Source organism: Protopterus annectens, chromosome 10.part0 (assembly GCF_019279795.1).
Source record: "Protopterus annectens isolate FY-2018-M chromosome 10.part0, PAN1.0, whole genome shotgun sequence".
NCBI classification, from domain to species: domain Eukaryota; kingdom Metazoa; phylum Chordata; order Ceratodontiformes; family Protopteridae; genus Protopterus; species Protopterus annectens.
In genome coordinates, this window is record NC_056744.1 from 1686564628 (window position 1) to 1686587443 (window position 22816).

General features: G+C 41.3%; 1 protein-coding gene across 1 annotated transcript in view; it reads left to right on the forward strand.

Moving 5' to 3' along the window:
• The window catches only part of LOC122813900 (nuclear factor 7, ovary-like), a 114880-nt gene that overhangs the window by 69431 nt on the left and 22633 nt on the right, over nucleotides 1-22816 (forward strand). The window contains exon 3 of the mRNA XM_044086444.1: nucleotides 6800-7123. Within this exon, the coding sequence (XP_043942379.1) occupies nucleotides 6800-7123 (324 nt within the window). The remainder of the gene's footprint in view (nucleotides 1-6799; nucleotides 7124-22816) is intronic.

Here is a 22816-nt window from a genome sequence, read left to right on the forward strand (position 1 = left end):
AAAGCCTTTAGTTCTTATAGGCATTGTACATCACAAGTATGCTACTCATGTAAAGTTTAGGGCATAAATGTAATACACACACACAGAACTTATTTGCTTACAGTCCAAACTCTGTTGCTGAACATTCATCTGAATGCCTTTCTGCTGTGCTGGTTACCAGGCTGTGTTTTCACATAAGTGCCCAGTTGGGGTTCCTTCTCTTTTTTTCTTATTTGTTATGGTTATTGTGTTCATGTTATCCAGAAGGGGACAATATCAGTATGGGAGGCAGATTCCCCATAAAGTCTGTAAGAACAAGTGTCTGTTCTGTTTGTGTACTTCCCATGATCATAAGCAGTGTTCTGTCTGCCAGGTATTTATATGTAAGACCCTACATAGTCATATCTTCTCTTTGTCCATGTACCCGGAGAGCCGTCATCTGAAGTTGTTGGTGAGGGTGCTATGGTGGAATCCTCCTTTCCTGAGCACCAGCTGTATGCCAAGAAGAGGGCAAAAGTTAGGTCTGATCTAGCTTCTGTCCAGCCTTCTCTGGATGTCTCTCTTGAGGCTGGTGAAAGGCCAGAAAGATCATCCATTGGTGGCTTCAGATTCCTCTGCTACAACCCCATCAGAGGCCAGCGTGGCTCTAGTTTCTTGTAGGTCAACTGAGGCTTTTCACACATTAAGGGGAAACCTTGGCTGATTTCTGTCCGAAGGACTAAGGGGGATTTCTCAGATCTAAGTTAGAGAGGCTATTCCTCAAACCATTATCCTATCTCACCAGGGATCTGACCCTCTAAGGGTGTTTTGTGTGGACGTTCCACAGAAAAAGAAGCAAAAAACAAAGCACATTTCCCCTTTTAAGGGTCCCCAGTGTGAATGGCAGGATTTCAGTCAGGGTTTATTTAATGCTTTGATGGCCTTGAAGCCTCCTCAGTGGGGCTCTGGCCCTGACCCTCCTTGATGTACCACTCCACTCAAGAGGACGAGGGAACTGGATTCCTCAGATCTGGATTTGGACTCGGGGGCGGGGGGGTCTTGGCATACTCTTCTCAATCCCTTCCCCTTTGAATTATGGTTCAGATTATGAGGATTCCATAAGTCCAGATTCCCACTGGAGGAGTTGTCCATTACCCACATGATGAATTATTTTAAGTGGGATTGCTCTCAAGAGATTCAGAAACGATATTATGAGCTCATACAGACGGGGTCTCCCAAGCCGTCTGCTGTTCATCCTGTCTTGGCTGCTCTTCTGGATACTTTCTTGGCAGCATCTGGAGCCCCTGATTCTCTGCCTCCTACACCTGTGAAGCCAGATAGATTCTATACAGTGCCTGAGTAACACATAATTTATTTATAAATGCCCTTCCCCTTCTGCTGACCCTTCTGTAGTGTCAGTCTCTTCTGATTAACTGTTCAGTGTTGCCCTCTACCAAGCTGTTGCTGTAGGGCTATGGAAAGGCTGGGCAAGAATCATCAGACTGGTACAGAACATAGTTGAGTATTAAATGTTAAGATGTTATTCAGATATGATTTCATTTTATAACTTAATCAGGGTTGGTACATGGACAAAGCCAGTTCACAGATGTAGCTGTGATGCAGCTGATTAATCTTCCAAGGCTGCTGCCTTTGGTTCAGTTATTAGATGTTATTCCCAGCTTCCTCTTCAGACCTTGTCTGATGACATTAAGGACAAAGTTTGGATACTGTTCTGTAAAATAAAAATCTTTTTGGTTATTCTGCAGCTGAACTTTTCAGGTCTGTCCAAGACTAGAGTGAAGCCTTGCAGGGGATGAAACATTTTTTTGTACCTGTTTCCAGTCTGTTTTTTGTTCATAGACAATATCTCACTGTTACTAAAGTTAAGAAGGGATCTAGTCATGTGCCTCCTGCTAAATGTACTCAGATTTCTGCCTTCCAGAAATCTCCTTTCCAGGATAAGCTGGATTGTATTTGACAGTTTGGTTTCTCCTGCCCTCACCGAGGTTCCTTTGTCCCTCCATCTGCCCCTGTCTCTTCCAAACTGGCCTCAGCTTATTTCAGACTATTGGATTCTGTCCATTATCTGTTAGAAGTATTTCAGGTCTATATTAGTATCTTGAACAGTCAAAATGTCAAGCGCAAACAGATCAACACATATATGTCAATCTACCTCTTTACTGCAATGTTTAAATATCAAAATACATAATAGCGAACCATCATAGTTGGCGAACATCGCCTCCCTGGCTCCGCATTGAATACATAAAGTTAGACGTAATTTAAGGAGGCGGTGTTGGCCAACTATGATGGTTCGCTATTATGTGTTTTGATGTTGAAACATTTCTGTAAAGAGGTAGATTGATGTATGTGTGTATATTTGTGCCTGACATTGACTGTTCGAGCTACTTATATAGACACAATATTTCATGGTTTGGGAGTCCCTTCCACCCTTTTCAGGCATTCCTCAACCTACTGCAGAATAGCTCTCTCATTTCCTAGAGGTTCTTCACTCTGTTTTGGCTCAGGGCACCATTCAAGCTTTATCTGTTGCTCAAGTAGGGAAGGGATTTTACTCCAGGATTTTTCTGGTCACATGAAAGAAGGTACTTGGAAACCGATTCTGGATCTTTTCTGGATGAAAACCTTTCTCACAATTCCTTCCTTTCAAATGTTATATCTGCAAACATTATTTCCTCTTTTATCCCAGGTCTTTCTTGTCTCTTTTGATCTCAAGGATGCAAACCTTCACATCCTCGTCCACCCTCTCTTTAGGAGAGTTTTGTTTCTCTCTCTTCCTTGCATTTTCAGTTCTCTGCTTTGCCCATTGGAGTTTCTCATGCCCCAAGGGTATTCTCCAAATGCCATGTTCCTGTCCTTGCTTTCTGAAGGCTTGAGGAATTCAAATCTTTATCTATCTAGATGATTTGCTTGTAGAATCTCCTACCCGCAGCACTCTGCAACAGTGAAGTAGTAAACCTGAGATCCTGAAGTAGAGTGTGAGGTTCACCATAAACTTTCAGAAATTAGTCCTGACACCTTCTCAGGATCATATTTTCCTTGGCTGTGACTTTGGATAGTCCCCATGTTCCTTAAGCTCTGCCTTTAATTGCCTTTTTGAATCCCTTCTTCCTCTGGTGGCTGTGATGGCCAGGGAATTTCTCAGGGTTCTCAGGTTCATAGCTTCCACCATTCCCATGCTCCCCCTCAGCAGGCTGCATATGTGGAAGCTTTAGTGTTACCTCTGGTCACTGTGGTTTAACATTGTTACCCCATGAGTTTCCTGGCATCTTTCCTTCCTGATCTCAAGCTCAAGATTCAGTGGTGGATTCAACTTCGACCCAAACCAGGGATTGTTTTCAAGTTCCATTTCCACATCAGAAGCTCTTTACAGGTGCCTCAGTCAGGGGGTGGGCTCCGTCTGTGACATCCTTGAGTTTCAGGGTCTCTGGCCTCCTCATCTGAGGTTAGACTACTGTAGTATAATGGAGATGAGGGCTCTGCCTCTTCTGACTTTTCATTCATTCTTTCATCCTTGTCCCATCAAAATTTCGCAGACAACACAACAGTGATGTGTCATGTCAACAAGTAAGGGAGCAGAAGGTCCTATCTTCTTTGCTGACTAGCTCTTCAGGTCTGGGATCTAGCTATCCAGTATCAAGTGACTCTTCAGATGGTTTACATTTTCTCAGCGCACATCTAGTGGCAGACTCCTTGATCAGGTCCAGCACACAAGCTCACAAATGGATGTTTCACAGAAATGTGTCCCTAGGAATTGTCCATTCATGGGATATTCCTCTGGAAGATATTTTGCCTCCCCTCTGATCAGACAACTTCCTGTTTTTTGTTCTAGATTCCCAAAAGTCTTCTGACTTGGAAAGTGGAAACCCTGTATTTTCTTTGGAAGACTTTTTCTGCATTCCTTCCCTTCCTCTGGCACCATGAGTCTTGCACAAGATCCAGCAGGACTCTCCCAAAATCCTGCTGGTGACTCCCTTTTGGCCCAGACAGCACTGGTTCCCTCTTCTTTCACACTGATCCATGGGGAATCATGACAAGTTACCTCACCGGGTGGATCTTCTCACACAAGACAAGGAGTCACCCATCCATCCTCACTTGTCCACTCTTCAAATGATACCGTAGGTGATAGGCTTTTGATCCCCTTTAAGCACTTTTTCTGAGGACATGCTTTGGGTTCTGCAAGAGGCCAGGACACCCACTACCAGGAAATCATACATGTCCAAATGGAAGAGATTTTCTGTCTAGTGCCTTTCTCACCATCAGGATCCCTTATCTGTGGAAGCTGCTCTGCTTCTCTTATTTGTGTGGTCTGCTCCATGCTGGATTGGCATATTCTTTAGTCAAAGCTCACCGATCAGCAATTTCTGCATTTCTGCCTTTGACTCCTGCTCTGACCTTTAGGTTTGAGGTGAAGCAATTTCTTAATGGCGGCCTTCATATCAGGCCTCCCAGAAAGCCTATTCCTCCTTCCGGGGACACAATTATGTACTTGAAAATTTGAGTTAGGCTCCTTTTGAGTCGTCTTCTTCTTCAACTTCCTTACCAAACTGTACTTGGAAACTGTTCTTCTTTAAACTCTCACCTCAGCCAAGAGAGTGTCTGAGCTTTAGGGTCTCATGGCTATTCCTCCTTTCTTAGTTTTCCACAGATACAGGTTTTTCTTACTACAAATCCTTCTTTTATGCCCAGGCAGTCAGTGAATCTTGCCGTAATCGGTCTATTCATCTTCCTTCCTTTTTTTCTTCTTTACATTCTGCCATTGAGAAGGTTCTTCACACCATGGATTTGCACTGACAGCTCAGGTAACATTTTGGGTAAAACTAAAGTTATTCACAAATCTGAGCAGCATTTTGTTTCCTTTCATCTCAGGACAAGGGGTTTGGCTATTTCTGAGCAAATCATCTCCTCCTGGATTTCTAGGGTCATTTTTTGTTATTCTTTTCATTGAAAATATATTTTCTCATCAGTAAAGTTGCAATCTACTTGGGAATGTGCCTCCTCTGGTGATTGTTTTTAAGAGTCTGGATGCCAGTTCCATCCTTGAGGTTGCTACTTGGTCCTCTGTTCAAACTTTCACTGAGCATTACAAGTTGGATGTTAATTCAAGGGCCAGGCAGGCTTTGTCAGGGCTACCCTGCATGGATTTGTAAAGGGCTGTTCTGTACCTTCCTCTTACTCTCCTGTACTTTCCCTTGGGTAAAGAATATTTCAGTAGTGATATGGAAGGACATCGGACAATTGTGTGAAATCTTAGCATAAACGTGATTGTCCTTCTCTTCACCATTGCAGTATTCATTCCCTCCCTGCTGCCCCCTTCAGGCTTGTCCTTGTCTTGCCCTTCTAGCCAGGAGGCTTATCATCATCATCGTCTTCTTCGCCTGGATGTGCATGTTTTCCTTGTCCCTGTGGGCATTCCCCTTCTGGGGCATTTTCAGTTCTGAGTGCATGCATTCATACGTCACCTGTATAGTCCTACTCCTTGTGTGGGGAGCATACATGTGACATGCAGTGTGTATAAGAACTAAAGACTACGGTATACTGCCCAGATGTTGGGCTTTCCTTCGCAGGAGATCCCTTATGTAAAGAATACTGCAACAGCGAAGAGATGTTTATCCACTGTGTGGTTAGATTTTACACAACTGTAGTTTCTTATTGGATGCAGGGACTAAATCACTACACAACTGCTGCAGTGTTTGCATTCACTGATTTTCACATTGTAGAATTAAGCTTTCTATTTGTGAGCCTTACTTAATCTATTGGACATGATTCATAAAGACTTGCTCTCCAATTGAGTTAGCCTGGTGCAGGTCTGGCCTGATTCCAAAAGACATGTTTTCAGACTGAGTGCTTTACTTTTGGTGTAAGACCTGTCTATAAACAGGCCTACCACTGCTGACCAGATTCTGAAAGATCTGCTCTCAGTCTAAGTAACTTATTTCAGTGTGAGGCCTCTCTCTATAAACAGACCTACACAGGTCTTTTGGAATGTGGCCTATTGGGTATGATGGCATAACCTAATTGCTGTCACTTTCCTCTACTGTCATGACCCTGGATGTGGCCTAGCCACCATGGTTCCTCCTAACTTTTGTATAATGAACAGATACAGGACTGCCTAGGGCCTAGCCACCATGGTTCCCTCTAACTTGTTTATAATGAAGAGATACAGGACTGCCTAGGGGACTGAGCCCACATTTTACCTTACAGCAGAAAACTTCTTCCTTCTAAGAGTTTGACCTCTTTGCTCACCATAGTTCCTGAAAACCAGTTTAATCATCAGAGACCACCAGGAGTCAATAGAAGAAGTCAGGTTGGTATAGAGACAGACAGTGTGGGGCTTACCTTATCCTTTATTGAGATCCAGCTTCACCTTCCTCTGAACACACAGCTCTTACGTTACATTAATTATCAATATAGACTAAGGGTCATCTATGTAGAGTTTCAACTCTCATTCCTCTAGAGAGTATTATGGTGGCTTCACATTTCTCCCTTCCAGCCACACTGATGAGCTTAGTTAGGTTCAGAGTTCCTGGGTTCATAGTTAAATACTTGCTACCAGTCTGCAGACTTTTATAAGCCTAGACAATATAAAGGTCAGAATCAAACGCTTTACCTTGTATGTGTGAGGTAAAGACCTTAACCATTAAGACAAACCCTCCCCTTAACCAGGTCACCAGTTTTACCGTCGGCTCCTCTGTCTCGGTTTCCGGGGAGCTTAAGTTTGTTCTTTCTGTCATACAAGGTAAATATATGGACATAACTGGTATTGTGGTATGATAATGTGTAGCAAGTTAGCTTGTTCTTATTTGTATTACTTGTTTCCCAGGAACATGCTGTTAATTTACAAAAATACATTGCAGAAGAGTTTGCAAAACTGCACCAGTTTCTCCATGACAAGGAACAAAAACTCATTCAACAACTTAACAGCAAAGCATCAGAAATTCTGAAAGAGCTAGAAGAAAATCTTGAATGCATTAAAACTGGTGTCACAGAAATCCACTCAGCAGTGTCTGATATTAACTTGGAAATCAAAAAAGAAGTAGACATTCTGGAGGAGAGAAGTGACGCAGACACTCTGACAACCACTGAGGAATCGGTGTCAGGTGACACCTCAGAACATGGAAAACACAAAACGAATGGAGTTCTATCAGTAAGTCCACTTTTGATTTTTGCTGTTGTACTTTTATGTCTTTCGTTTTGGGAACTGAAACCTTGGGTTTGTAGCTGACATAAGAAACATTTCAGATAAAGTACCAGCAGTTTAAATCATATACAGTAATTTGCTTATTTTGTAATTACTTTTATTTGTTGTTTTTTTCTTAATTTGTTCTGTTCATTTGCCCGAAATTGGTCAATGGTTTTACATCAAGGCAAACCTTGTCATCTCCCAACATGCTGAAATAAACATACTGGGAGCTGAAGTGCTTGGAAAACAACAAAATCCATTTCCTAACTTCTTCTTTCGGCTTTTCGTGGTTGGGGGTCACCACAAAGGATCGCCTGTCCGCTCATGATTGGCAGTGGAGTTTTACGGTGTCGTGTTGCCAGCCTGGCGCCCGACCTTCCACAGAAGGCACACACACGCACGCACTCACGCCTAGGGCTAATTTCGTGTGTCTAATCCACCTACAGCATGTCTTTGGGATGTGGGAGCAAACTGGAGCACCCAGAAGAAACCCACGCAACCACAGGGCGGACATGCAGACTCCGCACATTAGGCACCCCAGCCGAGAATCGATCCGGAAAACCTGTTGCTGTGAGGTGGCAACGCAAACTGCTGCACCACCGTGGCTGCCAATCAAAACAAACTCATTCAGAACAAAAAATGACATGCCTCAACCTGTACTAACTTTGAGAACTCTGGATGTCAGGTTAAGGTGATATCTTCCTTACTTGCAGACTTCATTGATCTCATTATTAAAATTGTGAAACAAATCCAAGGGTACACCAATGGCTGAACAAAAAAATCCAACGAACTCCAAGATAGCTCTTTGTTAAAATTGTGCACAAACCAGTAAGCGCTTTCACGTTATGGTAACGCTTCTTCAGACTTCTATAACATGTCAATGAAACTCAATCTTTATATAGCGTGATCATTCACCTGCAGCTCATTAATCTCTTAATTGATGTTACTAAAACTTGAGTTACTATGTCTGCTATACGTATAATTCACTGGTAAATATTAGTAAAATAACATTTATCAAACATCATGGACACAGATAAAAACATTCATCAACTATCTGCAATAAGATATAATATATAAATGCATTTAAAATATATCAATGTTTATATGGCTTGGCTGCCAAAAAAGGTTTCAAACTTGTTTTCTCATTCAACCCATAATGATGTGCCTGCAGCCTAATAATCCATCTGTTTTCTATCTCTTCAGTATGATTCTTGACATAACCTATATACCTGTGTACCCTTGGATTTGTTTCACTTTCTTTGGACTTTTATCGCTACAAGGGCACTTTACTTGACAGGAAGGTTTGTTTGCTTTTCTTGGTTTTCTTTTCTTCCTTCCGTCAAGCCATTGCAGATGGCTTACCGCTTGCTCAGAGGTGACCTTTGCCTAACATACAAGGCCATGTTAAACCCAGATTTGATGATGAATAAAAATCACAAAAAAAAAAAAAAAAATCGCCAGAGCCACAAGCCACAGAGCCACAAACCTTAACATTAAAATTAATTAATGGGACGCTGGAGGGATTGGAGATTCATCACAAGAATCCTGTGCTGCTGTGGTGGAAAAAAATGAGGCAGAGCACCAGCAGCACTGGCCTTGTTCAGTTTTCAGAAATCTTGACCAATGGATGGGAGATCGCAGGGATACCCCCTAGATTACTCTCCAGTGTCACTGCAGGCACAGCAAAATAAAAAATATGGTATATAGTTCCATACTAGGGGTGGCGTAAGCCACAAAACTATGGGCTAGGCTTGTAAATGCCCTCGGGCAGATAGCCTAGTATGAACCTATGAACCTATGAATTAAGATTGGAGGAAGAACGTTTACTGCAGCAGTCTAAAAGGTCATCTCGTTTGAATGGTTTCATACAAATGAGTGACAATCCGTTGCTAAAACTGACCAAAACAGATTTATCTAAGGGTGAAATGACTAATACCAATCGCAAGCACAACATGGAAGTCATTCTAACTACAAGGCGCTTAGAGAATAAGCTATATAAGCTAAGAAATGTACAATGGCAAAAATCGCACATGGAAGCTTGTTTAAGCTTCCGACTTGTACCCAGAGGGCTGAGGGTTTTGAAGATGCTCACGTTTGGGACATCACACCCGGAACTACTATCCAGATGGCAGAAGCTCAATCTTGAAACTAGTTTTGGATACGTGAAATTGTTAATTGAGCAATACAATCAGGTACAAGAAGTTCTTACAGCTGAGATCAATGCCATAGAAGTAGAGTTAGTCAGTTTATTAAGCGAACGTGACTTGAATGTTTTATATGATGATCTTAAATCTACGCTATCTTCCATTGACAACAAATCCCTTCAGGATAAAAAAAGAAAGTTGGAAAGAGATTACATTGACTTTCAAAAGGGCCAAGTGTTCTCTTGGCCGAGGGACAATACGAATACTCGTCCACGCCAAGGCTTGAACATTGTTGAACAAAAAGGACGTCTGGCATCCAACAAGGGTGTGTCTGAAGCACAGAGTACTACCTCTACAGTGACGTCACTACAGGATCGCTGTCCTGAGTTTCCTGTCTTTGAGAACACTGACATGGGTGCGACTACAGTGAGCAAACAAATTGGAACACACAATAAACAGGTCATCGTGGAAGCGATGATACACTCCAACAGTGAAAATAATGCTTTGATACAGGGCAATTCAGTTCGAGCACAACCAGGCAACAACCGAGAGATACGGAGGAGGTCGCCAGCAGTTGGCCCCACGGCAGGTGAAATAGAGGGAGAAGTTTTTGTTCAGATGGAGATGCTTCCATCTTTTCCGCTTCCTTTCAAGCAAGTGGAAAGGAGGACATGGCCCACACAGAATACAACAAGAAAACGGAAAGGAACAGAAGAAATTTACGAAGAACAGAGGAAAGCCTTGAGATCGATCAGCAAGGCCTTGTCATGAACATCTCCAGGTATGAACTTAATGAACATGAAGTGTCAATTTTAAACAAGGGACTGAATTTTATACCCTCTGGGTTCTCAGATGTAACAGACCTGATTGTAGATATCAAGATGTTCACTAGGAACATAGCATTAAAAATGCAATATGGAGATGATAATCTACCAATAACAACTGAAGCACGTAATAATGTGTTTAAAAAACCTTCTATGTATATGCCACAATTACATCCATTGTTAGAAGTGTTTGAACGTGCCTGTGAGCATGACTTTATAGAACTGTATGATAGCAATGAGTTTAAGTCTGAGTTTTTTAACTTGACTATTAATGAGAAGAAAGCTATTTTTGATCTGCAGAACAATGATAAAATTGTCATCAGACAGGCGGACAAAGGGGGAGCTGTGGTCATCATGGATAGGGAATCCTATAAAAATAAAATTAGTTCTATGCTAATAGACTAAGACACCTACCTTCAGTTGACAAGTAGTTCATTGAACAACTTAATTAAAGATGTGCATGGCCATCTGTATGATCTGTTGTTGAGTAATGTCATTGATGTAGATTTATACAAATATTTTCTCATTGAAGACCCCTTGGTTCCGACCTTTAGGGGTCTGCCTAAAATCCACAAAGCAATGTATGATCCACCGCTGAGACCCATTGTATCCAGTAGAGGCTGGTTAACTGAGTCAGTATCTATATATTTAGACAAACAGTTTAAATCTATTGTCAACAATACCAGCCATATTCTTAGAGATACGCAACAGTTTCTAGAGAATCTAGCTATATGTGAAAGTGGTAAAATATAGATAAAGATGACATTTTTGTAACCCTTGATGTGAAATCACTATTCACATCTATACCCAATGATACCGGAGTGGAATTTGTAAGGCTTTTTTGTTAAAAAAAATGGCATCAGTAACAACAAGGTTATAAAATGGATGTTATTACTTGAACTAGTGCTAGAGAATAATGTTTTACTTTATGAAGACAGATACTATCTACAAAAGAAGGGGGTAGCAATGGGGACTCCCTGCGCCAACACATATGCCAACTTGGTGTTGGCATATTGGGAAGATACCTATGTTTTGAACAATACTACTTTTGACAACCATATTCAGCACTATAGCTGTTTTGTTGATGATATTTTTGTTGTGTGGAGAGGATCTACCTCTGAGTTAAGTGAATTCATCTGCTATTTGAATGGGACCACTGATTTTCTTGAATTTGCTGGTGTACACTCGTACACCAAGATAGAATTTCTTGATGTTCAGTTGACAAAAGGGTTGAATGGGATAGAAACTGAAATGTTCAGAAAGCCCTGTTGGAGGAATAGTCTCCTTCATCGCACCAGCATGCACCCCAAGCATGTCCACTCGAATATTATAACTAACCAGGTCCTCAGGACCTCAAAACTCACTACAGGTGAGGAAGCCTATACCCAACAGAAAGATAGATTATTGCATAATTTTATATCTAGAGGGTATGATGGGGGAATAGCACAAGCTACTATAGAGTCAAGCAGTGATCTAAGGACGAGTAAAGGTAGACCGTTTTTTTATGGTAAAAAGGAAATAAGCAATATAGGAAGAGATAAGCAAAATAAGGAGAAAACCAGGCTCATTATTCCTTTTACCAATAGGAATTGTCAGATTAGAAAGATAATTGAGAGAAATTGGAAGATTTTAGCCATGGATGAACGAATTATGAACATAGTAGAAAATACACCAAGAATAGCCTATAGGAATATGAAATCCCTCAAACGGCTGTTATGTTATGAGAAAACAAATATAATGTCCATACAATCTCAAAGAAAAGGCACCTTCCCTCCTTGTAGGACGTAATCAATGCCAATATATAGTAGTTGATAATGTCTTTATACGTCCATATACAGGACGTAGTTATACTTTCGAATGTTATGCGGACTGCAGGACCAGGGATGTTGTATACCTAGCACAGTGTCAACTCTGTGGGAAATATTATGTAGGAAAAACAAACAGGACTCTCCGCGAACGCATAAGAGAACATCTCTATGCGATCAATAAAGAAAACATGTCCAACGCATTAGCACGCCATACAATAGAAAATGGGCTCCAACATAGTTTTAAATTTAGAGTTTTAGAATTAATGAGAAGGACCAGTAGGTTAGGTAATGTCAAGAATCATACTGAAGAGATAGAAAACAAATGGATTATTAGGCTGCAGGCACATCATTATGGGTTGAATGAGAAAACAAGTTTGAAACCTTTTTTGGCAGCCAAGCCATATAAACATTGATATGTTTTAAATGCATTTATATATTATATCTTATTGCAGATAGTTGATGAATGTTTTTATCTGTGTCCATGATGTTTGATAAATGTTGTTATTTTACTAATATTTACCAGTGAATTATACGTATAGCAGACATAGTAACTCAAGTTTTAGTAACATCAATTAAGAGATTAATGAGCTGCAGGTGAATGATCACGCTATATAAAGATTGAGTTTCATTGACATGTTATTGAAGTCTGAAGAAGCGTTACCATAACGTGAAAGCGCTTACTGGTTTGTGCACAATTTTAACAAAGAGACTATCTTGGAGTTCGTTGGATTTTTTTGTTCAGCCATTGGTGTACCCTTGGATTTGTTTCACTTTCTTTGGACTTTTATCGCTACAAGGGCACTTTACTTGACAGGAAGGTTTGTTTGCTTTTCATTGTTTAAAATTAATTATACATTTGATGACTTTTGACTGGAGGACTATTTATTTAATATAACGCCATCTCCCCATTAAAAACTCTGATGCGTAATTGAAGCTGTGTCTTTTATATACACAGTTTCTGAACGGTGGATGAAAATAGTATAGCATAGCAGTTGTAGCCAAACACAATTTCTTTACTTCTTGCAGGACCCTTTTTATCAAGGGTTTGCTGCAAAGGATCATCAGGTAATAGGAAATACGCAGTTGGCTCATGTCACCATTTACACCTGCCAGTACCCATCCTCAACCTGAACCTCCTTTGTCAAGGAGTGCCAGGCCAGTCGGACCAGGGTTGAAGTTGTGAATACCTGCCCAAACTTCCAGTTTTTGGTTTAAGGCAGATAATGTATTACATTGCTTAATTTGCAGTGGAAGTCAGTTCTAGAGATGGGAAATGTGTTGTGTAATGATTCTGTCTTTCTACATTGTTTTATTTACTTGGTGTAGATTTAGATCCCTTGTGGACTATTCCATTCATGGAGACTCAAAAGATCAAGGACCACCAAGTTCCTAATGGCTTGAATGGCAAGGCATAAGTCTCCCCTCAGTAGTCTGTAAGATACTGAATAAAGGGACACTCCTTCCATTTTTTTCAGGTAGCTTAGGTTTTTTAACAGGTGATCTCCCTAGTTAGGAGCTTCTGATATCTTGTTAGTTGTTAGATAAGTCTAGTAGGGTCCATTCCAGAGAAGACATTGTATTCAATAATTGGCATAATCAATGCTGAGTATAATGGGACAGTGACCTGTTCGGACTGGAAGGTGTCTCCTTGTTGATCAGCTGTGGTAAGTAGAAATGCTTCCTGACTTCTGTTGTTACATGATAATCAAAGGGGAAGGAATTGTTAACCAAAGTACCAAGATCTCTAACTACGTTCTCATTTTAAAGTGGGGTACTGATGTCATGTACTGGAAGGAGGGAATATTTACCAAACAGAATAATGTTACACTTGTTACGATTTCATTTAAGCCCATTACCAGCACATCAGCATTCTTTTCACATGGCTTTGAGTATCAAGCGGTCACTTGACAATGACTCTCAGTTTGCAGTCATCTACAAACCTGGTTAGCCAGAGGTCTTGGTTGATAGTCTGGAAATCAGAAAAGTAAATGCTAAACAAAACAAGTCCCAACACAGAACACATTTGGTTACCTCCATGCTCTTTTATGAAGCACCTGCTACCTACACTGTATGGGTTCTGTCCTTCAGCCAGTTTGCTGTTCATCTTACTATATGGGGGTCTTTTTATAATGCATTGAGCATACTATCTATCCTAGTGTAGTGCCAAAGGCCTTGACCAGGTCAATGTTTGCTGTGTATACATCATGGCTGATGTCAGTAGCTTGTGATACTCTTTCAGAGACGTTAACCAGATTCATTAGAAAGGATCTACACTTCACAAAGCCAAACTGCTGCAACTCTAGCCGGATGAGATTTTTAATGCCTTAGTTAATCAGGTTAGTTACATTATGCTCCATGGCTTTGCATATGAGACTTGTCAGGCTGATGGAACTGTAATTCCCAGGATCAGTGATGTGGCCACCGTTGTGAAGTGACATCACTACTGTGCACTGAATATCAGTAGCTAAACACTGGTTAAATAGTTTGAGTTGCTCCATACGTACTTGCATGGTACTGTTTATTAAACAGCAATGTATATTATCAAGTACCATGCAGGAAGTGTTTTAGTCTTTGAGAGTACCTTTAGTACGTGAACCTTGGTCGTGTTGATGGTGGGGGGGTGGGGGTGAGGGATTCAGGGATAAGGACGTTTGACTCATCATTTCCACAGTGAGGTTGGGACTCAGTTTGTTAGCTGGTATATTTGCAATGTCTACTGAGTCAGAGTTAGTGGTGCCATCTTGAATAAGTTCTGAACAGTCTTTGGTATTATTTCTTTCTTTCATAACACACAACTAAAGAAGTATTTGTTGTCCTCAAGTTCATGGACTGCCCTAATAGTCCTATTATTTTTAAAGTTTTAGTCATTTTCTAATGTCATACCTGATTAGAGGGTCCTTCGATCTGATTTATATTTTAAGGAGTTTTTTTTTTCTTTTGTTGCAAACTTTGCTCTGTTGTACCACTGGGGTGGTTTCATTTTAAACCTTCTATTATATTTAGCTCTGATGCATAATGTCAGTTGTATACATTTATATAAGTGGGCATTGAACTCTTTTGTGTAGCTCCCTGCTGTGGAGGAGTATGGCATTAAGCTAGAATATGTGAATCTTCAAACTTTATCATAGAATTTGGTAAGATTTGTACATTTTTTAATCACTGAATTCTGTGATATTATGAAATTTAGAGGTTTTAGTCATTAAGGTGATTAGTGAATGAACACACTTTACCAGGGAAGGAGATACCGTTGGAGTAGTGCATGAAAAAAGCTATATTTGTAAGGACTAAAGAATATTAGGCCTGTATACATAATCTGTTCCAGGGAACTTTTGTTTATGAAACAAAGAACTTTTGGGTGTATCCTACATTTGAGGTATAGATTCATGGGTAGTTAGTCTCCCAAAAAATTAAGTTTTTTTTAAAGGTAGTTCATTGATTTACATTTAAGAACCTTGCGTGATTATTATGTGTCACAGAGGGAGTCCTGTAACAGGCGATAACATGATAGCTGTGTTTATGGGTCCCTGGAAATGTATCTAGAGGTGATGTGGTCCATAACAAATATGGAGATGCTATCTCAGTTGCCATGGAGTCTGAAGACATGATAAATACAAAACCTTGCTATAGGCAGAGTTCTTTCTTAACATTTAAAATAAATTTCAGTAATTACTTAAACATGGAGGTTCTTCACAAGTATGTTGAAGGCTTGGAACAAGAGTGGCAGGCTGTCCATGGCAGAGCATGTAGGACTGTCTAGCATCTCATCTCATGTTGACACCTGTTGGATCTGGTACCAAATATTTAGCCAACTGTTGATGCTACTTATTTTGTCTTTGTACTTGGTCATCATTCTTGGGAAGGAAGGATTACTGTCAGGACCAGAATCTTCCCTGCATGTTGTGATTGCATGAAGCTTCTGACATGCCTCTCTACAAATCCCTCAGAGTTTTGCATGCCAAGTCATTCACTCCCACAGAGTCATATATGTCAGCTGTAAGTACCTTAAGGTCTCCTGAGATGTCAGACATCTTGGCATCTGAAAGACAATTCTCCATCACCTGTTGTCCAGAGAGGACAGATGGTATTTTGAGTGTAGAGTCATCAATCGTTAAAACATTTTTATTTGTAGAGTAGTCTGGTGTACTGGATCTGAAATTATTTAAATCCCGGTGATTCTTTGTTGGAAGTATGCTAGAAGGTGATATGGTGTTAAATTTTCACTGAGACTTGGTCTTCATGGATCTAGGAGGCTTTGGCAATAACTTTTTACAGCCACAGAGTAAGACATTATGAAGTAGGTTAGTGTAGACTGTTTGTGTGGTACCCACTGTTCACTTCCTTCAGAAGGAAATCAGTTTGTGTGTGTGACTTTTAATGAAGGTCTGGATCAAAATGTTAAGTAACTGTACAAGAGAAAGTATGTAAAAAAAATTATTCCATCTAAAGAATTTCGCCCATTGAACAATTGATAACAATTGGTTGTGTACCATCATTCTGCCAAAAAACGAACATTACCAACCTAAGAATGCACACCATTGCTACATATTTGTTTTGAACGAAATGATATGATTATCAATAGTGATATCCCCTCTCCTGCTATTTCCAGTTAAAACAAAAAGGCAGACCAACACCAGTTCGCCTACACATACTGTTGCTTTAGACAACCAGTAATTGTCATGCCATTTCTGTGTGGAGTTGCCATCAGAGAATTGCTTAATCTGAAAATAATCACTAAAAGAGTAAGTGATGCCTGTCTAACCCAATCTCATAGTCTTGGGAAAAAGGAGGTGTACTTAACCCAGTAGCAAAAATGTCATGTCATCCAAAGGTGGGAGCTAAGCTGTAGGTGCATCCATAGTGTCTTCCTTCCTTTTTAACCCAAAAGTGTTTGTGTAGGGGGGCAGGACAGTATCCTGTTTGCATATGGTTTATTTGGTTATGAGCAGTGCTAGCACAGATCAAATGATTCTGTCATTTTAACATGCAGAAGGGGTTTTGACATTTATTAAATGAGTGCCATCAAAGGGGCATGTAATTGTTTTCACCAAGCTGCCAGAGCATCATAAAATGTATATCTTAGATCTGGTAGATTTGCCAGTATTCCTTTTTTGAGTGAAAGGGGCTGGTGAAACAAAACATTTATACATTTCTGACACTTGGTTGCAGCAGACCCATGTGTATATTTGTGTAACCAGTGCCTTTTGATGGTGTCATGTGAGTAGAGGAATTTGATGAATGGCATGTTTGAAAAAAATGAAATTTAGCTGTAGAACTGCTTTAAAAGTACAGCAGATCAGGGTTTAGAATTATTTTCAAACAATGACAAGTTTAAAACTTAAAAGACCCTACTTAATGCAGATCTGTGCAGAAACATTTCCTAAGATTGCCATTTAGACTGAAAGGCTAGGCTGTTGTCTGTCTGGACATCTTCAGAGTTCCATGATCTCCCTAACTTGCCTTATCCTTCCTGGGCTTATGCCTACCTCAAGTCTTGATCAAGATCTTACAGTAATTTCCGACAGATTTCATAACATTAGGGGATGCATTTCTTTCTTGAATATTCCTGTGTGAGAAATGTCCACATCCTGCATACAGATCAGCTTGTGATTCCTCCTTAATATTAATGCCACGATGGAAGCTCAGGAAAATTAGCACTGGTTGGCTGCAGCATACAGTTTCCTGTTGTTCACTATGTGGGTTGTACATTGTATGTAAAACGCACTGCAACATTTTGGCTGTTGAGACAACCCTGTAAATGGAAGTTGGAGTAAAAAAAGGAGCAACATCTTAACTCATTAACCCTGACTACCGTCTTATGGTGCCTCTGTGGTTACACCCGAGCTCGCTGTGAGACGATAGTAACTGCATGCTTTTCCACCCGAGTGTCTTCTCCCAGCTCACACAACTTTGCAATCAGATTGTAACTCCAGTGTTGAAAATTAAGCTGAAAAAGTAACTGAATTTTGTCAGTTATCTTGCCAGCTTAAATTTCAGCATGGAGTTACACGGTGTTCATATTTCATTTTTCTGAGAAAATTGGCTTCAATTTACTGTGTACTTTCCTCTGCATAGCAAGCCAATTTTCTATGCGTATCATCAAGCATGCGGCGGTGTCCAATGACAGTCTTACAAGGCAAGCCATGACTTTCTTAACACCTGCACCCCCCGCCCTAAAAATCCTTTGTTCTGTGTAAATAAATAGGGGGTCCAACAGTAAAAATTCCCTTTCTTTTTTTGTTGTTTGTTGAATTTACTGCTGGATCCCTCTATTTATCCTGCTGCTAACTTCATGACCGGAGATCTGTCTGCGAGTCTTTTGCTACACACGATTTCCCCTCCATCCAGATGAAGATGCTGCCTTGTTTTACTCAGTTACTCACGTAATGTTGCCGCAGTAAAAGCTGTTACTATACCGATTGTTGTTTTTTTCCATTAATTATTTTTAAACTGTATAATCTTTCCACCTGTCTGCTGTAGGCTGATCTCACTTAGAAGTACTGGCCCGCCCCAACAATCAACTTAATTTTTGATTCCTGTGTAATCTTGGTAGCACAGCAGTTACTTTACTTTATTCAGGATGTAGGTAATCTTAGTTTGCAATGTAAGCAAAGTTACATGATTTCCCGTAGCTCATAAGCCAAGTCCCAAACTACTCTGTATACCACAAAAATCAAGAGCATGTTTTCTAAATCTTTTTCTTTTGGCTATGAAACACTAGTTTCTTTTCCGGTTCCGTTGTGGGCACTAGCTTTACTTTTCGGTTATTGCATATCTCAGTTTGGTAGGCTTTTCGCTTAGTGTTTGCGTGAGTGTGTGTTTGTCTCTGTGAATGCATGCATGAAAGTAGATTGTGTGTGTCTGCGAATGCAGAGTAGATTGTGCATGTATGTGAGGGAAAGTGAACGGTGTATGAGAGAATGAACGGTGCGTGCATAACAGCAGTTTGTGTGTGTGAATGCAGCAGCGACTGTGTACGGATGCAGGAGAGAGTGAAAGGTGTATGAGAGAATGAACGATGCATGCATGACAGCAGTTTGTATATGTGTGTGAATGCAGCAGCGACTGGCACAGGTGTAGGAGAGAGTGAACGGTGTATGAGAGAATGAAGGATGCATGCATGACAGCAGTTTGTATATGTGTGTGAATGCAGCAGCGACTGGCACAGATGTAGGAGAGAGTGAACGGTGTATGAGAGAATGAAGGGTGCATGCATGACAGCAGTTTGTATGTGTGTGTGTGAATGTAGCGGTGACTGTATGGATGTAGGAGAAAGTGAACGGTGTATGAGAGAATGAACGGTATGTGCATGAAAGCAGTTTGTATGTGTGGGAATGCAGCAGTGACTATGTACGGATGTAGGAGAAATTGAGAGAATGAACAGTCTCTGCATGACAGCAGTTTGTATGTGTGTGTGAATGCAGCAGTGACTGTATGGATGCAGGAGAGAGCAAACGGTGTATGAGAGAATGGAGGGTGCATGCATGACAGCAGTTTGTGTGTGTGTGAATGTAGCGGTGACTGTGTATGGATGTAGGAGAGAGTGAACGGTGTATGAGAGAATGAACGGTGCATGCATGACAGCAGTTTGTATGTGTGTGTGAATGCAGCAGCGACTCTTCTCTTCAGCAATACTAATGAGTTTTGTTATTGTCATGTCATTGTCCTTTTAGCACATGGCCTTGTTAGGGCCTGAGTGAAAGTAATGTTCTGTCAGCATTCATTCTAATCTTCTGCAAATATACTGACCTGAACTTTGCTACATTGGTTGTATAAAATGCCATAACAGTTATACCTGCAGCCATCAATGTCACACAAGTGAATTTCTCTTTAATTTGCCATGCTTAAAATTGATTTTGTCCCAGTTTGAGCATCAGAAGGTGTGGCACAGACAATGCCAATGCAAAACTATTTCACTCTTCCCTTCTTCCATGTCAAACATATTATTTAGCTACCACTCTACAAACAAATGGTGCCCTATTAATGCTTTTATGTTACCACTTTTTAATTCAGCTTTGTCCTTCTGTTTTTCCCTCCATTTGCCATCCTTCTTAGAATCCTTCTGTATGCTGCTTGTCTGCATATATTCTTCCCGTCTCAGAAAACATTGATTTTATAAATTTTATTTCACTTATGATAACACTGCAGATTCTTTACAATGCATCCAAAGACTTGTATGATCCTGTGTTGAATTTTCAGTTGACAAATTTTTCACTTCATATCCTATATTTTCTTCTGGTGCTTGTCAAGATTTGAGCAGTAGTGTAATGGTGTGAAAATGATGTGATACTTCTTGCACTAGCTTTGATACTGGTAAACATAAACAGCACATCTCTAAACCCTAATAAGGTGTGTCAGATATTTATCTTGCAGTTGTTGTACACGTAGGTTTTCTGAAATGTTTTAATATTATTGTAAAAAGATTGGGACGAAACTTTTTCAGTCTAGATGTGCAGGGAGAGCACTTTTAAAGTGTATTCAGTCTGACGTGTATGAGTTGATGTCCTTCAAGAATGCAACTGCAGTCATAACATATGGGTTGTACTGCCTCAGGCAGCCCTCGATCGGCCGGATTCCAAAGTCTGGGTCCGACGTCGGCTGATGTCGCATTTCTCTCCGACGTCAGAGCAGCTGGAGTATATAAGCATCAGCCGACGCCATCTTCTTCAGTCTTTCTTGCCGCGCGGTGCCCGAAGCAGAAGCAGTTCGCAAGTGCCGGTCGGTCAGCTCCTGTATTCTTCGAATCCGAAGTCATCAAAAAAGCTAAGTACCCCGTTGGGGACCTTTTCTTGCCTCAGCCGATGTCAGAAATGACTGAAAAAGTAAATAATTGTTTGTCTTGTGGTAAACAAATACCTCATAAGGATTTCCACTCTTACTGCCTTCCTTGCCTTGGCTCAGACCACGACGTCTCGGCCTGTGCCGCCTGTGCTCGCTTCAATAAGCGCACTCTCAGGCGCCGGGCGGAGTTCGCTGAAGACTTTTTCGGCAAAAAATACGATTATACGATGCCGTCGGAACTACCGACATCGCAGACTCCTAAGAAACGAAAAGACCGGGACCGACATCCTCGGCCCGCGTCTTCCTCCGACACCACGCCAAAACCTACCGCGAGTGCCCCGGTTCCCTCTGAGGCGGTTATTTCACCGCTCCGAACCGAAGATACCGCGTTACCGATACCGGAGACCACACCGACGCCAGTTATTGATTTTCCTCCGGATACTGAAACCGAGGAAATGCCCGAGACCATTGCTGTGGATAAGGTCACTCCTGCACGTGGAGCTGCTAGGCCTCCCATGTCCATGTCTATCAAGGCCTACACATGTGCTAAGGCAGCCAGCAAGACGAAGCACCTTACTGCTAAAGCCTTACCTCAGCCTACTCCTGAAGCACAAATCATGACTATGGCCACAGATTTAATTTCCATGATCAGAGGTTCCCAGGCCCATCCTGAGAGAGGATCCCAGCCTCCTCCTGATAAGAGGCCCAGGGTTGAACCCTCTGACCCTCTCCCTTCAGATGAAGATTCTGAGGACTCTGTTCACTCCGATAGCCAGGAAAAGCCCTTCCAGACCTATGAGGACTCAGATGCAGAGGACTCCATCCCCTCGGCCTCCCCTCCTGAGGATATTTCTTTTGGGGAAGTTCTGCATTCCATGAGGGAACATTTTAAGTGGCAAGGCCAGGAATATTCTGATTCCAGAAAGCGCCTTCGTACCTTCCTTAAAAAGCCCCAACACAGGCCCTTAGCTATACCTCCTGTGCTTTAATGTTTTGGATGATCTATACTCTGACTCCAGTGTTACCCCTGATACTCTCCCTCCTGCTCCTGCCAAGCCTGACAGATACTATAGGGTCCCAGAAACACATTCTCATTTCTTTAGGGCCCATGCTGTTGATTTAGAAACAATTTCACAGGGACCGAAAGGGGTTTCAGCTACCACCTCCAAAAATCCTTTGCCTTCCAACAGGGAAGCTAGGTCATTAGAGAGATGGGGGAAGAAGGTTTACACTTCCACTACTTTATCTATGAGAGCTCTGAATTGTCTCTTTCATATGTTTCAATATCAGGATTACCTGTTAGATGATTTACAGAAAACATTGGCCTCTCCTGAACCTTTAGACAGGAAGTCTTTGCAGGAAGCTGTACATAATTCTCAGCAAGTTAGCAATCACTTTCTTCAGTGTGGATATGATGCATTGGAAGCTTCATGTAGGGCAGCTGTGACAGGGGCGGTCATTCGTAGACATGCATGGTTAAAAGAACAACCTCTACCAGATCATGTTAAGGCAAAACTTCTTGATGCACCCTTGGAAAAGAACAAGCTTTTTGGTGCTAATGCTAAAGATGTGTTAAAGTCCATTGAGGAGAAAGCCAAGTCAGTTCAGACAGTCAAAGATTTCCTCCAGGTTCAGCCACCCAGATTCAGCAGGAATTGGCCTTCTAAAAACTGGTCCTTTCCTAATCCTGAAAGATTTCAAAGGGGCAAAAACAGGCGTGGCGAGGAAGAGGACAATACAGAGGTTCCTACAGGGGCGACAATGGCGACCAGCAAACCAAAGAAGTGACGAGGGTTTCTCCTGCCCCACAGGGACAATCCCAATGACTTTCCTCTACTTCCGCTGACCAAGGAGCAAACAGAAGCTCCTTTGGGCAGAAAATTATCTCTGTTTTCAGACAATTGGCACAGATTGACAAAGGACAAATGGATTTTGGACATTATAGACCAAGGTTACAGGTTCCACTTTCATACCTTGCCAAGAAAACAAGGCATGCCAAACCTACCACAAAACCAGAGGGCAGAGGCTATCAAGCAAATTTTTCTGCTTGCTCAGATCAAAGCAATAGAAAAAGTTCCCCAACAAGAACAAGGCCAGGGGTTT